This window comes from Sus scrofa, chromosome 10 (genome assembly GCF_054392235.1).
Source record: "Sus scrofa isolate SSC_HxYL_T2T_F1_AM1 chromosome 10, Sscrofa_HxYL_maternal_Yorkshire_Landrace_v2.0, whole genome shotgun sequence".
Classification (NCBI taxonomy): Eukaryota; Metazoa; Chordata; class Mammalia; order Artiodactyla; family Suidae; genus Sus; species Sus scrofa.
In genome coordinates, this window is record NC_139392.1 from 77,094,102 (window position 1) to 77,121,472 (window position 27,371).

The window sequence follows — 27,371 nt, forward strand, 5'->3', positions numbered from 1 at the left end:
TTAACTTATTTTGTTCAGCTCTGATGGTGATGAATCATTTCAGCTTTTGATTGTCTGAAACTATCTTTATCTTACCCTTGGTTTTTTAATGATAATTTTTCAGGGTACAGATTTTGGATGTAGATTTTTTTCAGTACTTTAAATGTGTCGTTCCATTATTTCCCCACTTGATTTGTTTCTGATCAGAGCTATATCATCATTATTATTTTTATGCTTTGGTTTAGTTTTCTCCGTGTTACTTGTGCTTGGATTTCATTGAGCTTCTTAGGTCTGTGGGTTGATGCTTTTCATCACACATGGAAGTTTTTCAGCCATTATTTCATCGAATTGTTTTCTTCTTCACTCCTCATTTTCAGGGACTCTAATTACATGTCTGTGAAGCCATACCTCAAAACTGCCCCACAGCTCATGGATGATTTTTTTTTTTAATTCTTTTTTCCCTATTCCATTTTGGATACACTCTCAAGTATGCCAATCACTTCTGCAATGTCTCATCTGTCATTAATTCTATTCAGTTTTATGACCTCTGTTGCTGCATGACAAATTACTACAAACTTAACACCTTAAAATAACATAACAAGCATCCCTGCTTTTATTGTGTTTCACTTTGTTTAGTTTCACAAATAGTACATTTTTTTACAAATTGAAGCTTGTGGCAACCCCATGTCAAGTGAGTCTTTTGGTATCATTTTTCCAACAGCGTTTGTTCACTTTGTGCTTCTGTATCACATTTTGATAGTTCTCACAGTGTATAATTGCACTTCTTATGGTGATCTGGGATCTGTGGTCTTTTTTTTTTTTTTTGCTATTTCTTGGGCCGCTCCTGCGGCATATGGAGGTTCCCAGGCTAGGGGTTGAATCGGAGCTGCAGTCTCCGGCCTACGCCAGAGCCACAGCAACGCGCAATCCAAGCCGCGTCTGCAACCTACACCACAGCTCACGGCAACGCCGGATCGTCAACCCACTGAGCAAGGGCAGGGATCGAACCCGCAACCTCATGGTTCCTAGTCGGATTCGTTAACCACTGCACCACGACGGGAACTCCGGATCTGTGGTCTTTGATGGCACTATTGAAATTGCTCTGAGGTGTCATGATCCATGCCCATGTAAGATGGAAACTTAATTGTTGAAATGACACTGAAGGATTTAGAATATTACATAAAGATAGTTGATAAGCAGCAGCAGGGTTTGAGAGGATTGTCTCCAATGTTGAAAGAAGTTCTACTGTGGGTAAAATGCCATCAAACAGCATTACATGCACCAAAAAAAATTGTTCCCAAAAGGAAGAGCCAATCCACACAGTAAACTTCATTGTTGTCTTTTTATTTTTTTTTTTGGCCACAGGTTCCTGGGCCAGGGATCAAACCCATCCCACAGCAGAGACCCGAGCCACTGCAGTGACAACACTGGATACTTAACCCACTAAGCCACAGGAGAACTCCTCACATTGTCTTAAGAAGCTGCCACAGCCACCCCAGCCTTCAGCAACCACCACCCTGATCAGTCAGCAGCTGTCAACACTGAAACAAGCAAAAAGATTACAATTTGAAGGCTCATATGATGGTTAACATTTTTTAGCAACAAAATACTTTTAAATTAAGGTATGCAGGTTTTGTAGACATAATGCTATTGCACATTTCATAAACTACAGTATAAGGTAAACATAACTTTTATATGCACTGGGACACCAAAACGTTTGTGTGACTTGCGGGAGAGTAAATCTGGTCTTTGTTATTCTGTCTTGGCAAGAAACAGAAGTCACAGAGATTTATCAGATGTATAATGAAAATTTTAAAACCACAACAATAATGAAAATAATTCCCTTACATTTTTTTAAATTAAAAAGCAAGGTGCCGTATTGGGAAATAGTTTCACAGACTCCATTACGTCAAAGTCGTCATGAGTTTTACAGCAAATGAATTTTGACATAGCAAATAAATACTTGAAATTTCTAAAACCCAAATGTCATTTTCTATGTAGTTTTGACTTTTGGCACTACCAGTCAATAAACACAAAGTTGGATCCCTTTATGAATACACCCACCGTACATTGAACTGGGGTTGAGTGTTTCCCACTGGCCAATCAAGAATGTATTCTTCAAGGAGTTCCTTTATGGTGCAGCAGGTTAAGGCTCCAGCATTGTCACTGCAGTGGCTTGTGGCCCTAGAGTTTCCACCTGCCGCAGGCACGGCCCAAGAAAAAAAGAAAAAAAAAATGTATTTTCCAGTTATTTCTGAGGGTCCCCAAATGGGTCCTCATGTGTATCCACAAATCATTCTGTCAGCTGCAGTCACCACAGGGTATTGGCCACCTCCTTGGCCAGCCCGGCTCCGTCCCTGCCTGAGAAACCCCTTCTAACATCATTAGTGAAGTCTTCCCCACTTGGGCCCTATAGGGAGGGGTTCAGCCCTCTGGATCCCAGGGCGGGGCCAGGTTTTTCACAGAGACAAGGGCCCCGACAATTCTGAGCCTACCGTGCTTCAGACCTCTCACTACTGCAAGAATCTTACAGCCTATAATGAAAGCAGTTCAGTCCTCTCCCATCAGGGCTCAAACTCAGTCCAAGGAGCCTGCCAGGGAACAGAGATCGCATCACCCTCCAGCCTCCCCTTCTCTCTTCCCCACCATCTCTGAATCAATCCAGCTTCTTCTCTGCCCCCCTTACAAAACAAAGGACTTGGTGCTCATTCGCCAATGGCAGCTCCTATTCGATGAGGCAAAAGGAAAGAAGAACAGGCATTAGCAAGATCTGGATGCCAAAACCAAGAACCCAGTGCCCTGTTCCATAGTTGCTGGAGCTCATTAGCCCAGGTCACGTGGCCATCGTGACATCCAGGGCACAGAGATTGTCGAGTCTGGAGCCTCAGCTGAATGTCTCACTGAGGAGAAGTTCTTGGATCATGCAGCCAAAGCTAAGAGCAGAAGCCTCCCTTCCAGGGTGATCTGGCATCCTTGTTGGCAGTCTGGAATAAGGTACCCTCCAGTAGCCTCTACAGCCCCCATCCTTAAAGAAGGCACAACCTCTCTTGCATCAGACACAGCTGTGGACCGCTTCCTTCTCCCACTCCTCTCCCAGGCTTCCGCCACCAGATTGGTACAGCAGAGTCTCATTTCCTTTGGTGTCCTGGACCTTTCTCTCCACTGTGATTATAAAAACATTTATTAGAGAATAATGTATTCCTCAGGCACATTAATGGAGTCCAGATTCTGTTTGTTTCGCACGGACAGACAGATGTGCAGTGTTTTGTGCTACTTCTAGATGAGCAATGCTGTTTACACAGAACTTTCCCGAGACCACCCAACTCAGTTCACATGTCATCTTCAGCTACTTCCAAGCCCTGCCTCCAGAGGAAAAGAAAAAATTTAATAACTCAGCGCCCCACCCAGTTTTGAAGACGTGACTTAACACGGAAGGAATTTGCAAGCCTGCACTGCCAATCAACATGCCTACATCAAATAAGCCATCTTTTCTTATTCTGAAAAAGAGACAGTGACTCTAAAAGCCTTCTACTCTCTGACCTTCTCACACATGACTCCTATCTCACCTAGAGACCTGGAACAGTTGGAGCAGAGACCACAAACCTAAAAAAAATAGTAACACTAGATGGCCCAACCCAGTCTTCCACTTTCTGTATGTTTCACATCAGCTGCCTTTCCCCTTTCGCTCTGGATTATGCCCAAAGACATTGGTGATGATTTTTTGCACAGAGAAAGTTGGTGTTTTTTTTTTTCATAACGTTTGCATATACTGGCAATGTTTTGCTCGTTATATGAACTCTGAGAAGCAAGTAAGGCAGTTGGTAGTATCTGTGTTTTGTAGATGAAGTAAATGAGAAGTGGGTTTGCCAATATGTCCCAGTAATCGGTGAAGGCAATCACTCTGGTTGATCATAATCATTTATTTTCTCTTGTATGATCACATTTAATTGGGAAACCATTGGCTTTTTTTTTTTTTTGCCTCACCCGCAGCATGTGGAAGTAACCCAGGTGAGGGATCAAACCCCTGCCACAGCAATGACCTGAGGTGCTGTAGGGACAACGCCAGATCCTTAATCCACTGCACCACAAGGGAACTCCAACCATTGGCCTCTTTACAATTTGGTTATTTGGAGTTCCCATCGTGACTCAGTGGTTAATGAACCTGACTGGCATCCATGAGGACAAAGGTTCAATCCCTGGCCTCGCTCAGTGGGTTAAGGATCCGGCATTGCCATGAGCTGTGGTGTAGATAGATGTGGCTCGGATCTGGCATTGCTGTCGCTGTGGTGTAGACCAGCAGCTATAGCTCCAATTGGACCCCTAGCCTGGGAGCCTCCATATGCCGCAGGTGCAGCCCTAAAAAAGGAGAGAAAGAGAAAAAAAATAAATTTTTTAAAAATAAAATAAAATTTGGTAATTTAAGAGTTCCTGACGTGACTCAGCAGAAACAAATCTGACTAGCATCCATGAGGATGCAGGTTCAATCCTGGCCTTACTCAGTAGGTTAAGGATCTGGCATTGCCATGAGCTGTAGTGTAGGTTGCAAATGCGGCTCAGGTCCTGTGTTGCTGTGATTGTGGTGTTGGCCAGCAACTACAGTTCCGATTCGACCCCCAGCCTGGGAACCTCCATATGCTGTGGGTACAGCCCTAAAAAAAACAAACAAACAAAAAAATTGGTTATTTTGAGTTACATAGGCATGCCATTACATTATAGATGTATATGAAATATGTTATGCTCCTTTATCATTTACCAAGATGTAAGGACACATTGATGCCTTTTATTTGTAAGCCCTATCTGAATTTTAGCCAGCAATTTGTATAAAAAAATGTGAACAAGGAAAGAGTATTCTGGGTCTCTTCCGTAAATACTGATAAATGTCACAAAAATGGGAATTACTCACACACCCAAAATAAAATGAAGTAGTGCTTGAAAGAGCAGAAAAAGGACTTCACTAAAGGTTAAGATGCCTGGTCCTAGGCCTGCCTCTGGCAATAAATCACTTCCTTTTTCACCTCCTTTCCTTATTCATATAATAAAAGAGGAAACCCCAACTCAATAGATATTTATCCAGGTTTACTATGGGTGAAACATTTTACATGTGAGATTAATTTAAACCTCACTACAATCCAAATGGGAAAGTGTTACTGTCTCATTTTATCGATGAAAGGACCAATATCAGGGAGTTTAAGGAACCTGTAAAGATGAAAGATATAGGAGTTCCCTTGTGGCTCAGCAGGTTAAGGATGTGGTGGTGTTGCTTCTGTGGCGAGCTTTCAATCTCTGGCCCGAGAACTTCCATATGCTGCAGGGGCAGCCAAAAAAAAAAAAAGATGAAAACTATAAAATCCCTCCCCTCTCCTCCTCTCCTCAAGCAGCAGTGAACAGATGCATAGCCCATGAGCAGGAAGGCGCCAGGATAGCAAGGAAGAAGCACGCGCTACCTGAATTGGTGCTGAAGGCAAAGGAGGCACATCTGAAAGAGAAATCAATTCTGGCTGTTAGTGGGGGTGGGTGAGGGTCAGGTGATGATTTATCGTGAAAGCAGACTTTAATTTGTTTATCTAAGAGAGATTATGATTTTTGACAAGCAGAGATGTGACAGACATCCTGGGAGCAGCAGTAAGACAGTAATGATAGAACCACAGAGTGCGTGCCGGACCTCGCCAACAGCTTGACGTGGCTGGGACACAGACCCTCTGGACCCACCCCAGCCCCACGGGGGGTGCTCATTAGAAATGAGCTGTCAAGCCTCGCCCCAGACAGGATCACAGTTCACACAGGTGGTTCATGTGCACATGGGGGCAGAAGGAATGAAGGGGCAAGCCCCACAGCAAGGTAGCTTCTGATCAGACCCAGGAGAGAAGCTGTAGGACAAATGGGTTAGATGGAGGCCTGGGGATAGGACAAAAGGTTCTGCTTTTAATTCCACCACTTTCTGGCTATGGGACTTTGGACAAAGTTACTTAGCAAAGGTATTTAAACTTTATTAAGTTACCTCTTGTCCCATGAGATTTTTTTTTCATGGACTTAATTTTTTTAGAGCAGTTTCAGGTTCACAGCAACATCCAGGTGCAAGTCCAGAGAGTTCTGGTATAGCCGATGTCCCCACACACCCTCCTCCTCCCCCCACTATCAACATCCCCCACCAGAGTGGTACGTCTGCTACAGCTGGTGAAGCTCCTCTGATTTGGCACCATCCCACAAAGGCTGTAGCTCCCACTGGGTTCACTCTTGGTCTTGTTCATTCTATGGGTCTGGACAAAGGAATAATATGTATCCATTATTATGGTATCATAGAGTATTTTCATGACCCTAAAAATCACCTTTAAAATGTGCTCTGCCTCTTCCTCTCCCTCCCCTGAACTCCTGGCAACTATTAATCTTTACTCTCTCCATGGTTTTGCCATTTTCAGAAAGTTGGAATCATACAATATGTACCCTTGTCAGATTGGCTTCTTTCACTTAGTAATGTGCGTTTAAGCTTCTTTTCATGGCTTGACGGCTCATTTCTTTTTAGTGCTGAATAATATTTCATTGCACAGTTTATTTACCCACTTACGCACCGAGGGACCTCTTGGTTGCCTCCAGGATTTTGGCACTTGTGAACAAAACTGCTATAAATATTTGGGTGTGAGTTTTTGTGTGGACATAAGTGTTTGGCTTCGTGGATAAATACCAAGGGGTGCGAGTGCTGGATCGTACCTCTTAGGAATTTGGTAGGGTTCATGTAAGTCATGTGACTGGCCTAGCGCCTTGCACTTCATAAATACCCAGCACGTGGTTCTCAAAGTCTAATACGGATGGACCCCAGGGCAAGGGAACAAACAGATTCACATACCATATGCCTAAAGAGTTAAGGTTTTGAAACGTTACAGTTTTGTCCATGACCAGGCTCCTGTTTCTAGCCAGATTAGGGGAGCTGGAGGCTACAGGAGCCCTGCTCATCCCTGCACTCTGCAAGCCTGAGCAGAGCCGTGTGCCTGCTGGGCAGGGCAGGACACCAACTGGGCCAGGACCAGCTCCCAGGTGGTGACTGAGCCTGCCTGAACCCTGCGTGGGACTGGCCGGGTTAAACTCCCCAGGGAGTTGGACAGCTAGAGTCTTCATGCCTCTCTTTTCTAACTCAGATGCCTCTGAGACCATCCCTCCTGAGCAGAGAGGCAGGAGGGAACACAGTTATCTGCGGGGTCCAGCCTCTAAGGCACTTGCTTTGGGTAATTTAGAGCAATCGGCTTGGAAATACACCAGCCCTTTTTGTCTGGGTTCCCAAGAAAGGCCACTAGTATCTTCCCCACACAAATGTGGCCCTGTGAGGGGCTGGGGGCAAAGCCCAGTTCGGCACACATATCCCTCTTGCATAATTTCTCTTAGCTCAAACTCTCTCAAAATCTTCCTCTAAAACTTCCTTTTTTTTTTTTTTAAAGATTTTTAGGGTCACACCCGAGGCACATGGAAGTTCCCAGGCTAGGGGCAGAACTGAAAATGCAGCTGCCGGCCTACACCACAGCTCATGACAACGCCAGATCCCCAACTCACTGAGCGAGGCCAGGGATCAAACCTGCATCCTCACGGATACTAGTCGGATTTGTTTCTGCTGAGCCACAAGGATAACTCCCCAAAACTTCCTTTTAAGACCAAAACGAAAAAATCAGCTAAGTATTTGTGATGTGCAAGACCTCTCTTGCCTGGCTCTAAAGATAGCCTTGCCCACTGCCATGGCAAAATGAGACTTCATTTTGGAGGCATGGGCAATGTCAGAAATATTTTAAGGTGAGAAGTCACAGGAGGAAGCAGAACCTTTTGGACCCAGAGTACAGTTAAGTGGGAACAAAAGCAGACCCAGTCTGATGCCAAAAACCAGTGTGTGTTCTAGACGTTTCCCCAGCCCAGGATCTGCCACCAGTTCTCTCCCTTGGCCCTTCCTGTTCACCATCCCAACCCCTGGCAATCTTAAAATGGATTTGTGAGAGCTGGTTTAAGATTTCTCCACTCTTTCCATTTGGTTACTTTTTTAAAAACTAATAATTATAAATTTTCAATGGGTTATTTAGGGGGAAAAAATTGTGGAGAAAATAGTCTTTTAAGAAATAGTCACCACTAGGATGTGGTCATCCACATTAGAAAACACCTGATTTTACTGAAGTCCTTTGGGATCATTGAGATGGGTCAAGGGCTCAGCTTGTTCTTCCTTCTGATGCATAATTTAAAAACATAGGTGTTCCTGCTGTGGTGCAGTGGGTTAAGAATCCAAGTGCAGTGACTCAAGTGACTCTAGAGGTGCAGGTTCGATCCCCAGCCCTGCATAGTGGATTAAAGGACCCAATGTTGCTGCAACTCAGATTGAATTCCTGGCCTAGAAACTTCTATATGCCATGGATGCAGCCATTAAAAAAAAAAGAAAATAATAATAATTTAAACCAAAACAACAAATCCATACCGAGGTTCAAAACAAGAGGATATTCTGTTTCAAGGTTTCAGAGTCCATATAAAGTGAAGTCATTGAACCTGTTTTTAAACAGTTTCCTCTTTCCTGGGGTCTTTCATAACTACATTGACGTAAGGGTCCATTTTCTTCTTAACTCCTCCCTTTTTCCCTTTTCTTGATGACCCTTCATTATTCCTACCAGCCTATAGCTTCTTCTCATCATTATGGTCCCTTCTGACCCAAGATGACTTTATTAGTCATAAAGAAAAGAGCCTTGTTGTGTTGGGTGGGGGTTACTCTTAGCTAACTGGGTAGAGTAGAATACCAGTCACAATAGAGCAGTAAATCATTGTCATTAAACAGAAAGCCATTGGCCCTTGAGTAAAGTCTCATCGTGCTTGCAAAGTCACACGCCAGATTCAGGAAATGGGAAAGGTAGGTGTTCTTTCACATGAGCTACATTGTACACACTAACATATACATATTTGTTTCGTGGTTACAATGCTAGTTTTGGCTTTTAAATGATGTATCCTGTACTAATCATGAAATACTAATATATCTTAATAATTTATATTTTCATACTTTTTGTGTACTGAATTCACATGGGTTTTGACATTTAGGTTTTGAAAAGTATTGAGAAGGCTCTTTGGGAACTGAGATGATAAAATGATAATAATAAGAATAAAGAAACATAGTTTGGGTGGGAATTACTCAGACATCATGGAGGAAGGTCTGTATTTTTTCATTCCTCCCATCTTGCAAGTTACTCAAGTCAGCATTATTTGTGCCCCTTGCAACTATAGGTCAACACACACTGGATGCCACAATGTGCCAGCCACTAGGGGTGCAATTAGGATGGAAATAAAGCTGTTTGTGTTGAAGTTTTCATGCCATTGGCAATTGCTACGTTCACAAAAAATTTCCAGCTGGATGTGGTCTGTTGACACACAGATATGCATAGAGTGTTATCAGACACAGTCTAAGTCCAAGGAACTCCAGGAAAGCTTTCTAGAAGAAATGATGCCTAAAATGAGTCTTGAAGAAAGAGGAAGTATTACTCCTGTGAAGAAAGATGGAGAACAACCATGAGCCAAGACATGGAGGATGAAGCAGGGTGTTGTGCGCCAAGAACTCCAGGGTCTCCTGTAGCGCAGTGATGAGTGGTATGTCATGCGTAATTTGTCACAGATAGTATTTATCCAAATGTGCAAATATTGACTTTTCCTGTAAATTAGCATGAAATTTAAGTCAAGGTTCTTTTGTCGACAAAGAGTATAAATCGGTTTTAAATGACCTGAAGATGGTGGAATTGGGGTAGTTCATGATCCCCAAGAAAATGCAGCTAAGCCATGGAAACCTACCAGGAACCCAGCCGTCTACTCTCGAGTTCTACCACAGATCTGCCACAATCTTGTAAAGCAATTTCAAGGTTAAATCTTTGCTTTACTGACTACTAAATAGTGCCAACTAAGGACAAAGGTGGGTCTGAGCATGATCTCCAGGCGCCTTCTGTCCATTGAGGAGAAAGATGAAAAGAGCAGACTGGAATAATGTTGATTATACCCACAAAATGGTCCACTTTAAATATTCAGACACTATATTGCGGGAACTTGGGGGGTCACCGAGAAACCCCAAAGGAGCACAACTGAGCTTGTTTTTCACCAAGACTTTAGCCATGATACAAGGCAGCAATGGAAGGACATGAGTCCTCCTTAACCACACGCCTCATGGGGGGCTGTCAGCCTCAGAAATCCTAACCTGAGAGCGCAAGGGACTCATATCAAGCATGTACTTAATGAACTGAACAAGGAATCATCACGAAGTCAATGTTAGGAAACTCAGGTAGATGTGCAAGTTTCTTGTTTGTTTGTTTGTTTTCTTTTTAGGGCTGCACCTGCGGCATATGGAGGTTCCCAGGCTAGGGGTCTAATCTGAGCTACAGCTGCCAACCTACACCACAGCCACAGCAATGTGGGATCCAAGCCGCATCTGTGACCTACACCATAGCTCACTGAGTGAGGCCAGGGATGGAACCCGCAAACACCTGGTTCCTAGTGGGATTCATTTCCACTGCGCCGTGACAGGAACTCCTAGATGTGCAAGTTTCTTAGTAGATGAGAAGACAAGGCTTACTTTAGGAACTGCTTCTTACATGCCAGATGCTTTTCTAAGTGCTATGTTCATATTAATCCACTTAGCCTACCCAGTCATCCTAGGAGGTAGGAACTATTCACATACTCTTTTTATGAACAGGGAAACTGGAGCACTGAGACGTCAAGTAGCCTCCTTAAGGTCAAAATGACAAACACAAGGTGGGGATGAGACTGGAACACAGGCAGTCTGGTCCCAGAGAGGAATTGGAGTCAGCAGCTACCTGCTCACCAGTCTCTACACTATCCTTTCTTACAACAACTCACACAGGTTGTAAGAAGGAAGGAGTTTCTCAACAAAAAATGATCTTAGAAACATGAACCAAAAAGGAGGCAAGTCCATTCCAAAGGAAGAAAATATTGACATGAGTGTTTTCAAACTTTTTGGCCCCTACCAACTTACTTTGAATCCAATTAATGTAACAGAGGTTAAGTGGAGTTGCTCTGGGTGAAGCCCGTGACAGGCACAAAAGCCACCAGCTCCGACTGCCCTATGACTTTCACTTTGACCCCAGGCAGCTTAATGGACTCAGGCAGCCAGTGAAGAGTCATGTCCTACATCAACCACTGGTTGAAAAGGCACCCTGGAACTGACTCACCTGTCCTTGTTAGCTGACCTTGGTATCAAATATTGAAGTTTAATTTTTTTTTTCCAACAGTTTGCCACGTTTTAATTAGAAGCTCTCTAGTTTGATCATCAAAACTTCTTATAGTGAACCATTTGGGTTTGGAGTTTGCCTTTCTATCCATTTGGTATAGTATCGATGACATTACTGAGTGCAGGAGAATAGCTGAGAGGAAGGATTAGGCTGAAAGGGGAGGGAAAAAAGCAAAGTTGAGGCATCCGCGGAGGCTGAAAATGTTGAGGAGGCCTTTGCTGAGAAGCCAAGTCACTCTGATTTTGGAAATGAATGGCTGAAAGAATGGTTGTTTTATTTGCTTTCCTTACTTTCCCCCTTCCAGTTCTCAAGAGGGCAGGGATTCAGGGTATTTATTTTTCCTTGGTTATGTTTTTTTCTGAACATTATCTAAACAGATTCTGTTGCAGGAGCCTGTCACCACACCTGCTGGGCTCTTTTTTGTACCTGGAGATCAGGTCACCGAAGCTAGTAATTTTCAATATATATCTTTCTGAGGATGCCTGGACTAAATGTCAGAGATTTCCTTTGCTATTTAAATAAATCCAAATAAAGCTGAGGAGAAAAATCTTAAAATAAATAAATAAATAAATGCACACAACCGCTACCTGTATTTCTCCTAGCCATTTCACCTTACGTATTTTATTTCATTAGTACAACCAGGATCCAGTTCTTCTCCATATTACTCCCGAAGATGTGCTATTACTTCTACTTCTAGGAATGTTGTAGGGGGTTGGAGACAGTTAACACAAGAATAGTGTCAAGCCAGGCAATTCTAGAATTGAACTGGATTCCTTACTTGCTAGTAGTACCTCTTGGGGCAAGTTACTCAAATCCTTAGTGCCTCTGGTACCTCTTTTGTAAATTGAGGAATTAAGCAATACCTATTCTGAGCATTACTGAACCTTAGCAAAATAGATAAATTCATTCATAGACAAAGAACCACCCAACCCGTTATATGAGGTTGTATTTTTTAAAAAATCCACAAATGAAGAGTGCAATTTGAGGAAGAGGTTTTTCTAGTTTCTAGATGTTTCTAAAATTTCCATTCCCATTGGTTTGCAGTGGCTATTTGGGAGCCAATCAGAACACCCTTCAGGACTTTGAGAGAAAATACTGCACCAATTAGAGGTTAAGATCCTAATTTGTGCATATTATGAAGCCTTTGAAAAGCTTGGATTTTTTTTTTTTTTTTTTTTTTTCTGGCTTGTTCAATGCTGTCCTTATTTCGGGGGATTATTCATCATATTATTCTGCCTAAATCTGTATAATTGTTGTTATCACCCTGAGGCTAAAGGATAGTGAAAAGTGTAAAAGTCACCCTTGGCAGGTTATAATTTACCCTTTTCTTTGCCAGATCCTCTCCCCCGCAGATGTTGACTGCACCCAGTGAGCCACAGTTGGCAGTCTGTCTTGGTGAATAGGGAGAGAGAAACAAAAAGTGCTTTGGGAAAGACCATGATATTACTTGGAGAGTTCTTGGAACTGGGGTAACCAGGGCAAAATAAATGGCCTCCAGGAATTTAGGTTGATTTGGCCTGAGATTTGGGGGATTTTTTTTTTTTTTTTTTTTTTAATTTCAGGGAAGGTCGCTTTTACTGGCAAATCTTGACAAAAATCTGAGTTCTGCAGACCATTGGGGCCTGTAAATATAGATGAGGGAAAATTGCATCTTTATTTTCGCAGCTAAGCATTTTCTTCAAGTATACCTGTAGGCAGCTAATCACAGTGGTCTTTGCAGTACCCGTGAATTTCAACAGTGTTTTTGTATCACTTTGAAGATATTGCAGATATGGTGAAATAAAGTTTACAAAATTATTCTGAGTCCTTGAAACTGACATTTGTCATTCCACTTGTTGCTCCTTTTTTGATGTGGCTAATGAAACACATTATACATACTTAATAAATAACACTTTTACAACTGTAAAAAAAAATCCACAAATGTACCAAAAGAAAGGAAAATTATAAATTAGTGTTACTTAAGAAAACCAGACGAACAATCCCAAATAAAATATTATGAAATCAAAACCAATGATGTAAAAAAAGAATACATCAACCCTAGGAATATAAGCATGTTTTTGAACCACTTGAAAAATGCCATGGTTAGACATAGTGAATTGAATGCATCAATTAACTCCATTCTTTCCTGAGTATAATATACTGTCAAAAACAAGAGGAGAGGGGGAAAACCCTCAGTGGGCAAGAGATCTCAGTGTTTTTTAGGCGGCAGAACTGCTTAAGGAAGGGCATTGACTCAGCAAAATAGAGAAGGTGAAAATATAAATGTCTGTGGAGGGAAGTTTCAACGAGAAGAGAGGAGTCTTCATACCACAGGATTCCTGAAGGGCTCAGAAGTTAGTCACCAGGTTCTTAGAAGGCAGAGTAAGGGAGGAATGGGCTGGACCCAACAGGGCGATGGGAAGCATGTGGATGGAGAAGTTGTACCTCTAAGTGCCCTTCTCCAGCCCAGCAAGAGAAAACACATATTTTCTGGAGTCATTAAACCAGGGGCGCTCCAGACTTCCGTGTGTCAGGGAAGACTGTGGAAGGAGGGAGAAAGGGAGGGAGGGAAAGGAAAGGAAAAAGAAAAGAGAAGGAGGAAGGGAAGGAAAGGAAAGGAGGGAAGGGAAATTAGTCATAGCTGACATCTACTGAGTGCTTACCACATGTCAGGCTCTGTTCTAAATGTTCTGTGTCTGTTCATTCATGCGATCTTCGTAACAACCCACCAGAGAGGAGAATAAATGACAAAAGTAGTCAAGACAATTTTTTTATCAGAAAAAGGTGGGACTTGCTCTGCCAGATATTGAAACATACCAAAAAGCTGTAATAATGTAATGGTATGGTTGGGATGCCAAAATAGACACTTTAGGTTAATTAAACAGAAGTATATAGAAATTATCTCTCATGTATGAGAATGAAGGCTGTGATAAACGTGACATTTCAAACCAGTAGGGAAAAAATAAACAATTCAATAAATGGTATTAGGACAACTGACTATGTATACACTTGGAAGATATAAGTTCCAGATGAATTAAGAGCAAAACTAATATTAAAAACATGTTATAAGCTTGGACTAGGTAATACCTTCTGAAATAAGACTTGGTTGAAAATACACTGAATGTAGAACTCAGAGCATAGTGTTCAATTTTCTGATGTAGTATTTTTTTATTTTTGATCAATAGAATGGAGATGATAATAGTAGAATTATGGTGAAATTGACTTTCATCTGGCAGAGTACAACTCTCACTTGTTACATTAAACTTTGTAGTTTAGTCATTGCATCCAATTCTGCATACCTTGGTCCTCTGGAGGCACTGAAAATTTATTTTTCCTGCTGCTATTACCGTATTTCAGTCTGATACGCAGAAATTCTCCCTGTATTAACTCCTCTATCACAGCACCTCTACAAGTGACAAGAAAATTTTCTCCTTTGGCATTTTTGACAAGTTCTTAACCTACGGACATGACTGCCTGTGAATATATTATATGTGCCTGTACAAAAACAGCAGAAGATCAGTGAATTCTGGATAGTCTTTGATTTTTCACCCTTTTGAGATCAGTTTCCATAGAAGAAAACTATTAGTTTTATCTAATTTATGGGCCACTTTCAAGCAATGTCTCCACTCCTTTGCAGTAAGGAATGAATGCTTTCAAAGTGGAAGTAAAGACATTCCAAGGTTGGAGTTCCCATCGTGGCGCAATGGTTAACGAACCTGACTAGGAACCATGAGGTTGCAGGTTCGATCCCTGGCCTCGCTCAGTGGGTTAAGGATCCCACCTTGCTGTGGCTGTGGTGTAGGCTGGCAGCTACAGCTCTGATTAGACCCTGGCCTGGGAACCTCCATATGCCGTGGGAGCGGTCCTAGAAAAGGCAAAAAGACAAAAAAAAAAAACCACAAAACAAAAAACATTTCAAGGTCTTTGGGGTTTTTTTTCCTCTTGAGGAGTAAGATTTAAAAAAAAAAAAAAAAAAAAAAGCTGCTTCATTGGTAAAACTATTATATTGATTGTTTGGCTTTTTTTTCCCCTTCCCAGATGACTAATGCTATGACCAAGTAACTGGAGGTCTAAATAGACTCTTAGTTGCAAGTGACAGAATCCAATTCAAACCAACCCAAGAAAACTCTTCCTGCAAGGGAACGAATTGGCTTAAATAGCTGGAAAGTTCAAGGCTGGTTATAGCTTCAAGCATAGCTACTTACAAAGGTAACACCTCCCCCACCCCCCAACGGATCCATATGAAGCAAACTCCCCCTGGAAAGTGGCAAGGGCTTCTTTCCAGAATAAGAGAGAAAAGCACTGAACTGGCTGAAGCAACAGCTGTCCACAGCAGTGAGTGAAGGTGTTTCCTGGTTCAGCATATAGCACATTTGGTCCCTCTTTTGGTATCTTCTCACTTAGGTTATTGTTTAGGTGAAGGGACTGCAACATCACGGCAGTCTTGCTTGGTCATGAAACCGATTACCTGTAAGGATATCTGCTTCAGTTCCTTTAAATACATCTCTGCAGTGAGGCCAGAAAACAAATGGCCTGCTCTCCATTTCCTGTTCTGCCCCCATGGGATATTCACTAAGGAACAGTCCATGTTTTGTTGTGTGTGTGTGTGTGTGTGTGTGTGTGTGTGTGTGTGTGTGTGTGTGGCTTAATTAGGACAGGATGATGTCCCATGTATAAACAGTTTGAAAAAGAATGCTAAGAACCCTTGATAGAATTTGAGTGAAAAATCATCTTTTTTTTTTTTTTTCCCTAAGGGCTGCACCCACAACATATGGAAGTTCCCAGGCTAGGGGTCGAATCAGAGCTGCAGCTGCCAGCCTACACCACAGCCACAGCAACACCAGGTCTGAGCCACATCTGTGACCTGTGCCACAGCTTTCGGCAATGCTGATCCTTAACCCACTGAGTGAGGCCAGGGATAGAACCCACATCTTCACGGATGCTAGGTCAGCTTCTTAGCACGCTGAGCCACATCAGGAACTCCTCTTCTTTTTTTTTAAATTGAAGTATAGTTGATTTATAGCACTGTTAGTTTCTGATGTATGACAAAGTAATTCAGTTATATATACATACATATATTCTTTTACAGATTCTTTTCCATTATAGGTTATTACAAGGTATGGTGAAAAGTCTCCTAAACATGGTTCTGGGTCTCTTAGTCCTGGAAGTGTAGAAAGTTCCTGTGGCTCCCTCACCTGTGTCTGAAGGTCTGAGTGTGATAGTTCTCCATCTGTGGGCTGTTCGAATTGCCCACGCCACCCATGAGGGATTGGATCAGTTCTGGTTGGGAGCAGAGGCAGTCTCTCACCTCTCTGGGAACCACAGTCTAATTGTTCCCCACTGTAGGGCCGTAAATGGGGCTCATTGGCACAGCTGTCAAATGTGAGGCCCCTCCCAGGGCTCCTGTAGCCCCTTCCACCCTAGGGAAGTCCGGGAACCTGACTGTCTTCTCCGGTTCCATCTGCCTCAGAATAGGTTCAGGCACCTTCCATAGGTTTTTTTTGTTCCAAAATTAGGTTTGCTTGTCCTCTCTCCACTCCTTTCATCCCCTCTGCACGCCGGCTCACCCGCCAGCCATTAGCATGCTTTGTGTCAAGCACATCGGCAGGAGAGTGGCTCTTGGTAACCATAGGCAACCATGAATCTGTAGCAGCTATTTGTGCTATATTTGTAAGGCGCAATCTAGCCACTGGCTGGGCAGATGGGGAAATGTGCTTTAAAGGTTTTCTTGTACAGTAAAAACATCGCCTCCCCTTTTTCTTTTAGAACGACCAGTCCATGGACGAGATGCAGATAATTGGAGGCGAAGATCTTTCAACACTGGCTGGAAAGGTTTGTCGATGTAACTCTGCCCAGTAGGCGCCCAGGCACGGATGTGGTAGGGAAATCAGTGACCTTGACTTCAGGTCAGCCCCGAGGTCCAGGCAGACACTCTCTGGCTTTGCTAATTCATGCAAATGGATGTGTGAATTCTTTGAAGGATTTCTCCTTTTGGAAAACACTCCTTTTATAACGCTTCCAGGACCTGATGCGAACCAAATCTTTCCTCTCCAAGCTTCCTTCCAGTCTTCTTCAGGCAGCCTCAAGTTACAAAACTCCAGCATTCCTTCTTCTCCTTCTCTCTCTTTTTTTCCCTCTCTCTCTTCTCTTTCCTTTTCGCGTTTTCAGCTACCTCCTGAAAGAGAAGCTTTTCCCATTACTTGTCTGCTTTTCTTCTCTCACCTATGCCTCAGCACCTCAGCACTTCAGACATTTTTTCTAATATCATTTTTTAAATTAAAGGATAGTTGATTTACAGTGTTGTGCCAATTTTCTGCTGGCCAGTAAGACACTTAAACAGGATTGTTGAAATGTTTAAAATTTGGGCAGGGAAGTGAAAAAGGATTGCTGGAAACTTTTTTTCATTTTCAGCATTTGGCCTTTTCTCCCCCCATTAAGAAGAATGTAGCCCATGAGATTCTGAGACAGACACATTAACTCAGAGTCCCAGACCTGCCAGTGCTTGATACTTAAGTGAAAAACTGTTTGGATTTTGACATAAATCCATGCGTTGTCTCATCAAGCAGAAGGTCTTTGTGGAAATGTGACCTGAAATGCAGGTTTGGCTGTGAACAAAAGCAGAATTTGTTTTGGTTCAGCTCTGCTGACGTATCTTGTCTTCATGATCCCTGAACAGCTTCAGCTTTCTAAGGAAAACGGATCAGTCTATTACACACGCTTAATCTCGCAAATTTGCGGTTGTTATTGTTGTGTAATGCCCACATGGGGAAAGGAAGAGCAGCCACATTTAATAAAAATATGTAGAATAACATTAGGAACGCTGCAGAGCCGAAACGACTAACTCCAAAGCAGCTCATTTCCCTCTGCTCTGAAGAGAGCATAGCATCCAAGTGTTAAATTGCTATCTAGCAGGAAATCGTGTCCCCCGGAAATTGGAATTAACTTGTTGATGTTCATGTATGTATCGCTAGGCCACCTTTGGATGTTACCGCATCCGTGCATAAAATAACATCCTCAAAAGAAAGAACACTCAAAGCAATTTCCAGAAATTCATAAATTTAGCAAGCCTGGAATGATCTTTCACTGATAAGTCATTTTAGTACTTTAGTACTGGTGTGGGTCGCAGACATGGCTCGGATCCCGAGTTGCTGTGGCTCTGGTGTAGGCCAGTGGCTACAGCTCAGATTCAACCCCTAGCCTGGGAACCTCCATATGCCGCGGGAGCGGCCCAAAGAAATAGCAAAAAAAAAAGACAAAAAAAAAAAAAGTGATTTTCCCTCTTAGGTGAGCACTGGTTATTCCTTTCCTTTAAGAGACAGAGAGGATAGGTGTTCCCTTGTGGCTCAGCGGGTTAAGAATCTGGCATGTCACTGCTGTGGCTCCAGTTATAGCTCTGGTAGAGATTTGATCCCTGGCCTGGGAACCTCTGAATGAATGTGGGCTCAGCCAAAAAAAAAGCGAGAGAGGATAATGGTTATAATAAAAAGAGAGAGGAGATCTGAGGAGAGGGTTGTTTTCTTTTCTTTTCTTTTCTTTTCTTTCTTTTTTTTTTTTTTTTTTTTTTGTCTTTTTGCCATTTCTTGGGCCGCTCCCGCAGCATATGGAGTTTCCCAGGCTAGGGGTCAAATCGGAGCTGTAGCCTCTGGCCTACACCAGAGCCACAGCAACTCGGGATCCGAGCCATGTCTGCGACCCACACCACAGCTCATGGCAATGCCAGATTCTTAACCCACTGAGCAAGGCCAGGGATTGAACCCACAACCTCATGGTTCCTACTTGGATTCATTAACCACTGCGCCATGACAGGAACTCTGAGAGGGTTGTTTCTTATTGGGAGTGGAGTGAGCAGAAGGGGTGACAAGGATATGTCTCAGTCTTCTCTCCTACAATTGCTACAAAGACATCTGTACACACACACCATGAGAAAGTGGAGATCATGGGAATTCAGGCAGGAGAGGTGGACAACCAGCCAGCGGTAAATCCGAGGAGGAATCCACTTCAATTTTTTGCTAGGACAACAAATGATTCTTCCAGGTTACCAGGGTGGTACCTTTCCACACCCTCTGTGTGTGCATACATGCATTTCTGTGTACATTGAAACTCGTGCCAGGTAGAACCCCCTTCGGCTTCTTGGGTAACAGTGATTCAATAGTGAGTCAACAGTGATTGGCCAATTTCTCAACCGTCTTGACAATTTAAGAGTCTGCAGTTCAGGGTGCCTAGGCTCCCATCAGAAGACAATGCTTAATAAGCCAGGGTAGAGCACACTCTGAGCTCCCAAATACATCTTGAATCTGCCCATGTCTCTCCATCTCCGTGGTCACCATCCAGGTCTAGGCCTTGCTACTCAAAGTGTGGTATAGGCAGGCATCAGATAAACTTTCTAAGTAAGAGCCAGATGGTAAATATTTGGGGGTCTTGTGGCCCATACAGCCTTCTGCGGCAGCTCCCTAGCTCTACCTTCATAGCATGGAAGCAGCAAGCTGCCAGAGATAGATGGAAACAAATGGGCATGGCTGTGTTTCAATAAAACTTTATTGACAAAAACAGACAGCAGGCCAGATTTGACCTTTGGTCTAGGAACCAACAAAGTCAGCACCATCCAGAGGCTTATTAGAAATGCAGACCTGAAGCCACCAGGAGAAGACGGCCACCCCAGCAGTGCCCAGGCTCTCCTGCAAGTGAGAGAACAGGGGTGCAATGCTTCAGTACATCTGTGGTCAGGCCATTTGCCAAGCTTGTGAGGCCACCTGTTCAGCTGTATGGTATTAAAGGTTGCTATGCCACTGCTCTTTATTATGCTGCATCTGAACAGAATAAACCGGAGCAAGTAGAAAAGGAATTGTTGAGAGTAGCACAAATCTTGAAGGAACCCCAAATGGCTTCTTGTGTTATGAATCCTTGGTAAAGCATTCCATCAAAGTGAAAAGCTTAAGCAGCATAGCTGCAGAAGAGAGGTTTTCTCCCCTCACATCCAACACAACCAATTTGCTTGCTGAAAACGGTCACATGAGCAACACCCCTGGAGTCATGCCTGCCTTTCCTACCGTAAGTGTCCACCGTGGAGAAGTACCTTGCACAGTTACCACTGCATCTCCTTTAGATGAAGCCACTCTTACCAAATTAAAAATGGTCCTGAAGAGCTTCCTAAGTAAAGACCAAGGCTTGAAATTGAAATTAAGATTGATCCATCAGTCATGGGTGGGATGATGGTCCCTACTGGAGAGAAATACGTGGGTATGTCTGTAAAACACAAGATTTGGAAGCTGAGCAAGGCAATGCAGAAAATTTTATAAATGTGTTGATTCTCTGTCCATGAAAATTATTTAACTTGGAGCAATAAGAATGCTTCCTGAACAGAAGAAAAAAAAAGAAGGAGGAAAGAAGATGAAAAAGAAATGCAGTATCTCAGGAGTTTTCTGGTGGCCTAGTGGTTAAGGATCTGGCACTGTCACTGCAGTGTGGGGGTTCGATAACTGGTCTAGGAGTTTCTGTATACCGAGGGTGCAGCAAAAAAAAAACAAAAAAAATGAGGTAGGGAATTCCTGTCATGGCTCAGTGGTAGCAAACCTAGCTAGTATCCATGAGGATACGGACATGGCCTCGCTCAGTGGGCTGAAGATGTGGCATTGCCATGAGCTGTGATGTAGTTTGCAGATGCACCTCAGATCTCAGGTTGCTGGTACTGTGACGTAGGCCAGCAGCTACAGCTCTGATTCAACGCCTATCCTGGGAACTTCCATATGCCATGGGTGTGGCCCTAAAGAGACAAAAAAGGAGGTATCTCAGACCCCATCCCAGATCTACTGAATTAAATCTTCGTTATAACAAGATTCCCCAGACGCTTCCTATGCACATTAAAATTGGAGAAGACTGGTCTCGAGTGAAACCACTCTCCGTCTTCTAAAATATAAATGGGCTCACATAACTTGCCTTCCGAAAACCTTTCAGAAGCCTGTCAATTATGGTTGTCAGACTTAGTAGAAGAAAAAAAAATTTTTTTTAAAGAGAGGGAGTAAAAATGAGTACAGGAACAATAACAGATTTAGGAAATTAGGAGGAAACAGAGATTTTTGGTAAATGGAGGTGGGATGGAAAGGACTGATGAGGTCATTTGGGACCTGTTGGGTTTGAAGTGCCAATGATTCATGAAGGAAGGAGAATTAGAAGGATTTTTTAAGATCAAATTTGTCTATAAAAGAACTTTTAAAAACATGGAGAAATCACCTATATAATTTTCCATTATAAGCCCCATAACTACTAGGTAACTTCTTAAGTTCCCTAAAGATGTGCAAGCTAAAATATTCAGGAAAGGGAGACACTACACAGCCCCCGTGCTCCTTTCCGTGTCTTGGCTTCTTTTATTAACTTTTCTTTCTTTCCTTCCCTTCCTCTTTCTCTTTCTTTCTTCCCTTCTTTCCTTCCTTCTTTCTTTCTTCCTTTCTTTTTCTTTCTTTCTTTCTTTCTTTCTTTCTTTCTTTCTTTCTTTCTTTCTTTCTTTCTTTCTTTCTTTCTTTCCTTCTTTTCTTTTTCTTTCCTTTCTTCCTCCCTGCCTTCCTTCATTCTTTCCTTCTTTCTTTTTATTTAAACCAAAAAGAAGCTCCCAAGAAAGGCTGGCTGAGTCATGGTTCTAAATAGGTCACGGCTGTTGAATAAAGGGAGTTCTCAAGGATTCAGTTAAGTGGCCCCTTCAGTTCGCAGTGTTAGTTAAAGGCGTTTCATTCGCTGTGTTTGAGCTGTCTGCACAACGCTCGCTGGCTGATTTTTTTTCAAAGTTGATTTAATCCTGGCCCTTCATAAAATGTGTGCATCCATTAAAGCAAGAAGATTTTATTCATGTTCAAGAGAAATCTCTGAAAAGGTGGCATAAAACTACAGGCATGGAAACAGTTCCAAATCAGGCAACGGAAAAACACAGATGCACAGGTTAAGTGCAAGATTCCAGGAGACATGCCATCCCCCCACCCCGAATAAGTTTATAATCAGATGCCAGAGTGAAGCATCAGAACCTGCCAAAATTTCCTCCTTGGCTGCCTTAACTGTTTAAATCATTCCTTTTCATTGCTTCTGACTAGGCTGAGGACAATAACGGAAATGCCCACCGACTGATGATTCTGGCAATTTTGTGAATTATCACATACAGTGCAAGGCTGAGCTGCATGCCTTTCTCCGTGGGGTTTATATTCACACTCCCACTCACGTTCAGCATCCACAACCCACTCATCACCCCTCCTGCCACCCCTTTCTTTGGTGTGACCGCTGCCGCAAGAATACATTGCGGCAGATTTAACTGTGGTGTGCTGATCGTTTTGCATTTTCAAAGACTAAAAGGAGGAATAACCTATTTAAGAAAACCATTTATACTGGCATAACTCTTTCCTTTTTTTCCTTCTCTTTCTTCCTTTTTGTTGCCCCCTTTAGGAAACTCAGTGGGACTAGTTTCAATCAGGATCATACACTAGCAAAGAAAGGACTGGATTCCCCATAGAATTTTTGCCTGCGGCCCCCAGGCTGCAGGTTTTACTGGCTTTCTGGGAGGAAATGAGCTAGGTGTGATGAGATGACTAAGACAGTAACTGGCAAACATCTCAGACTCAGTGATGGGAGTTATCAGATTGGAAGTGTTTAAGGAGGCACAGTGTTCTGTAAAAATTCCCAAGGTTGCTCACTCAAAAAACATGGGAATTTTAGAAGATGTCTTAATGCAAAATTAAAAGTAGTAGGAGTTCTCGTTGTGGCCCATCGGATTAAGAGCCTGATATAGTGTTCATGTTTGATCCCTCGCCCCACTCAGTGAGTTAAAGATCTGGCATTGCCGCAAGCTGCAGCACAGATGCGGCTCAGATCCACTGTTGCCATGGTGGTGGCATAGGCCTGCAGCTGCAGCTCTAATTAACCCCTAGCCCAGGAACTTCCATATGCTACAGGTGAGACCCTAAAAAGAAAAAAAAAATTAAAAGCAATAGACATTAATGATGGCTCAGTCAAGGAGGCATTGCACATCATTAAGCAAAAAAATGGAGGGGATCTGTCAAAAAGTTTCATGAACTAGACGAGTTCCCTGGTGGTCTAGCAGGTTAAGGATTTAGCGTTGCCACTGCTCTAGCGAGGGTTCCATCCCTGGTATAGGAATTTCTGCTTGCCACGGACATAGGAGGGAAAACAAAAAGGTGTAATGAACTAGAGAAAGAAAGGAGGTGGGAATTGTTGATTTGTTCCAAGACAATTTTTTTGATCATCTACTGCATACCAGTCTCCAGGTTACATGCTGATCCTATAAAGATGAGTTAGTCTTTGTCTCTTAGCTTGTAGAACTAATCTTGGTCCATTAAAGTGTAAAGAAATTAGTTCTCTTAGTTCTGAAAATGCTTCCGAAGTTGGGGGAGTCACTTTCTCCCCACTCAGGCTACTTCTTGTTTTGCGTGGCAGAGCCAATCTTCCAAAAGGACCAAAGTTCCTGCTGTGGCACAGCGGAAATGGAAATGAATCCAACTAGGAACCATGAGGCTTTCGGGTTCAATCCCTGGCCTCGCTAAGGATCTGGTGTTGCCATGAGCTGTGGTGTAGGTCTACGACATGGCTTGGATCTGGCATTGCTGCGGCTATGGCTTAGGCCAGCAGCTCTAGCTCTGATTCCTAGCCTGGGAACTTCTACATGCTGCGAGTGTGGCCCTGAAAAAGAGCAAGAAAAAAAAGAAGAAGAAGGGTTATTGCAGTATAAGACACTGGAAGATGATATGAAAAACAATTAGAAATTCCAAGAAAAGGAAACAGGTTCTAAAAGGAAATATTATACTACTTGACTTTTTAGTGGGAAAAGTGCAAGAAGATAGAGTCATAACAAGATAACATTGGGGGATGGAGAAAGGAAATGAGGTAGAGTAAAAGAACTAAATTCTCATCTATCATATAGTAGAGGAAATAGATGTGCATAAAATTGTTAATAGAAGTACAGGGGAGGGGAATATTCTAAATTAAAAGAGAATTAAAGATCTAGTGCCTGGTCTTCTATTGGACTAACCAGCTACCACAAAAGCCATTTGAAGGACAGCTAAAGAAATTTAAACATGTGCCAGGTTTATATGATATTAAGAAATCAGGGAGTTACCGTCGTGGCTCAGTGGTTAACTAATCCAACTAGGAACCATGAGGTTGTGGGTTCGATCCCTGGCCTTGCTCAGTGGGTTAAGGATCTGGCGTTGCCATGAGCTGTGGTGTAGGTCGCAGATGTGACTCAGATCCCACGTTGCTGTGGCTGTGGTGTAGGCTGGCAGCTATAGCTCCAATTTGATCCCTAGCCTGGGAACCTCCATATGCCACAGATGTGGCCCTAGAAAAGACAAAAAAAAAAAAAAAGAAGAAGAAGAAATTATTGTCACATACAGAGGTGTGGTAAACGTATGATGGAATTTTATTCAGCCATTTAAAAAAAGCAAGGAGGAGTTCCCGTCGTGGCGCAGTGGTTAACGAATCTGACTAGGAACCATGAGGTTGCGGGTTCAATCTCTGCCCTTGCTCAGTAGGTTAACGATCTGGCGTTGCCGTGAGCTGTGGTGTAGGTTGCAGACGCGGCTCGGATCGTGCGTTGCTGTGGCTCTGGTGTAGGTCGGAGGCTACAGCTCCGATTCGACCCCTAGCCTAGGAACCTCCATATGCCGCAGAAGCGGCCCAAAGAAATAGCAAAAAAAATAAAAATAAATAAATAAAATTAAAAAAGCAAGGAAATCCAGCCATTTTCAACAACATGGATGGACCTTGAAGGCATTATGCTAAGTGAAATAAGTCAGAGAAAAACAAATCCTGTATGCTCTCATCTATAAGTGGAATCTAAAAACAAAACCAAACTCATAAAAGAAGATATCAAATGTGTGGTTACCAGAGGCAGGGAGTGGGAGGCTGGGGAATGAGAGGAAGCTGGTCAAAATATACAAACTTCCAGTTATAAGACAAATAAGTACTAAGGATGTAATATACAACACGATAAATACAGTTAACGCTCCTGAGTGACATATATATATGTATGAGTTATTAAAAGAGTAAATCCTCAGAGTTCTCATCACAAGGAAAATTTTTTTCTTTTAATCATATCGACATGAGGTAGTGAACGCTGACTAAACTTATTACAGTATTACAGTAATAATTTCACAGTATATCTAAGTTAAACCATCATGCAGTACATCTTTAACACAGTGGTGTATGTCAATCATATGTCAGTAAAACTGGAAAAGTAAAAAAAAAAATAAATGGTTGCCAGTTTTGTTCGATGCACTAATTTTGGCTATGCGTAATATAAAACATCATGATAACTTAGCATAAAGTATATAAGCATTTTAAAATACTTTTTAACAGAAACATCAACATCTAGAAAATCTTCAGACTTTTCTATTAGATTATAAACATGTTTGCATTACCTTGGCTTTAAAAATGTGTTTCATTAATTTTGACATTATACCTCTAGCTTTGTACATAGCCAAATTCCACTTCCCAGCCTCCACTGTATCTTGTAGTTGAAGTTCATCTTTTCAAGGCTGGCTCTCATTTTGCAAGGTTCTGAACTTTCAAAAAACAGATGTAACTCTGTCCAGTGCCCTTTATTTAATTAGGCAGGCATGCAGACTAACAGTTTCAAAAGGTTTCTCATTATAAGAGTGAAACAAAAAAGAGATTGTGAAGTAGGACATTAAATTAACCAAGTATTCCCTCCTAGTATTCTGGTTGGTTGATAGGCATGGTTAGTAAGCCTCAATCGAACTAGAAATGCACATCCTAACTCACTGTGGTGGGTTGATGGTTTGGAATGTAGCAAACGTGTTCGGAGGACCAAGGGGACCTCTCTGTCAGTGGGGCCCACAGGAGATACCGTAGGCATAACCTATTTTAAAAACAGACACGGAGTTCCTGTTGTGGCGCAGTGGTTAACGAATCCGACTAGGAACCATGAGGTTGAGGGTTCGGTCCCTGCCCTTGCTCAGTGGGTTAACAATCCGGCGTTGCCGTGAGCTGTGGTGTAGGTTGCAGACGCGGCTCGGATCCCATGTTGCTGTGGCTCTGGCGTAGGCCGGTGGCTACAGCTCCGATTGGACCCCTAGCCTGGGAACCTCCATATGCCGCGGGAGCGGCCCAAGAAATAGCAAAAAGACAAAAAATAAAAAATAAAAAAATAAAAAATAAAAACAGACACAATAGGGATTTCCCTTCATGGCTCAGCGGTTAATAAACCCAACTAGGATCCATGAGGATGTAGGTTTGATCCCTGGCCTCTCTCAGTGGGTTAAGGATCCAATGTTGCTGTGGCTGTGGTGTAGGCCAGTGACTGTAGCTCCAATTCGAGCCCTAGCCTGGGAACTGCCATATGCCGAAGTGTGGCTCTTAAAAAAAAAAAAAAAAGACAATAATCATTTATTTTAATGATAGAATTAAGATTCTTTGATGGAGTTAATGAATAAAAATGCTGTACCTATAAGGAAGAATGTTTCCAGAAGATTTTTCCACCTAAGAATGCATTTGACACATAAGGTAGAATGCTACAAATTTAACAGTTTTGGTGGGTTGGTTAACGTTTTCATTGCTTAAATCTCTTTTACATTAGACATAAGTAAGAAACCCAAGGTGTAAGGTTTGATAGAATTTTTAAAATATTACATGAATCATAGGGATAAATGAAAAGGTAGCTAAAAGAAAGATACTATTGGAGCTCTCTTGTGGCGCAGCAAGTTAAAGATCCGGCGTCGTCACTGCAGCAACTCAGGTCACTTCTGTGGCATGGCTTCGATCCCTGGCCTGTCAATTTCTGCGTGCCGTGGGCAAGGCCAAAAAAAAGGGGTGGGGGGAAGACACCATTGCATGAAGGAGAATATCCAGAGCATCTTTTTAATGGGAATGACATATTAACATAGTGATATTATGATATGATGGGGTGGTATTGACCTGTAACTACTAATCCATTTAATTGATTGACTTGAGGTCATGAATAAGTGTAATTATTGAGCGTCTGTTTGTACTAGGGACTGAGAATAGGATCGTAAGGGAGAAAAACATGATTCCCACCCACATGGAGTTTCTAGTCTAGAGGGGAAGATAGGTATCACTCAAGAAGTTACAATGAAACATAGTCAGCGTTCCTGGGGGGAAAGTGGAGGGAAACCTTGAAAGCACAGGGCGAGGGATATGACCAGG

At 42.6% G+C, this 27,371-nt stretch overlaps 1 protein-coding gene and 1 pseudogene across 7 annotated transcripts in view; both read left to right on the forward strand.

Annotated features, from left to right (window-relative positions):
- PRTFDC1 (phosphoribosyl transferase domain containing 1) overlaps positions 1 to 27,371 on the forward strand; it is a 107,895-nt gene that overhangs the window by 71,103 nt on the left and 9,421 nt on the right. For 4 of the 7 annotated variants that reach the window (XM_084978780.1, NM_001445122.1, NM_001445123.1 and 1 more), the window contains 1 exon segment: positions 16,962 to 17,027. In XM_084978780.1, the coding sequence (XP_084834906.1) occupies positions 16,962 to 17,027 (66 nt within the window). 7 annotated transcript variants of the gene reach the window in all.
- LOC146399531 (ATP synthase peripheral stalk subunit OSCP, mitochondrial pseudogene) lies at positions 19,132 to 20,623 on the forward strand (annotated as a pseudogene).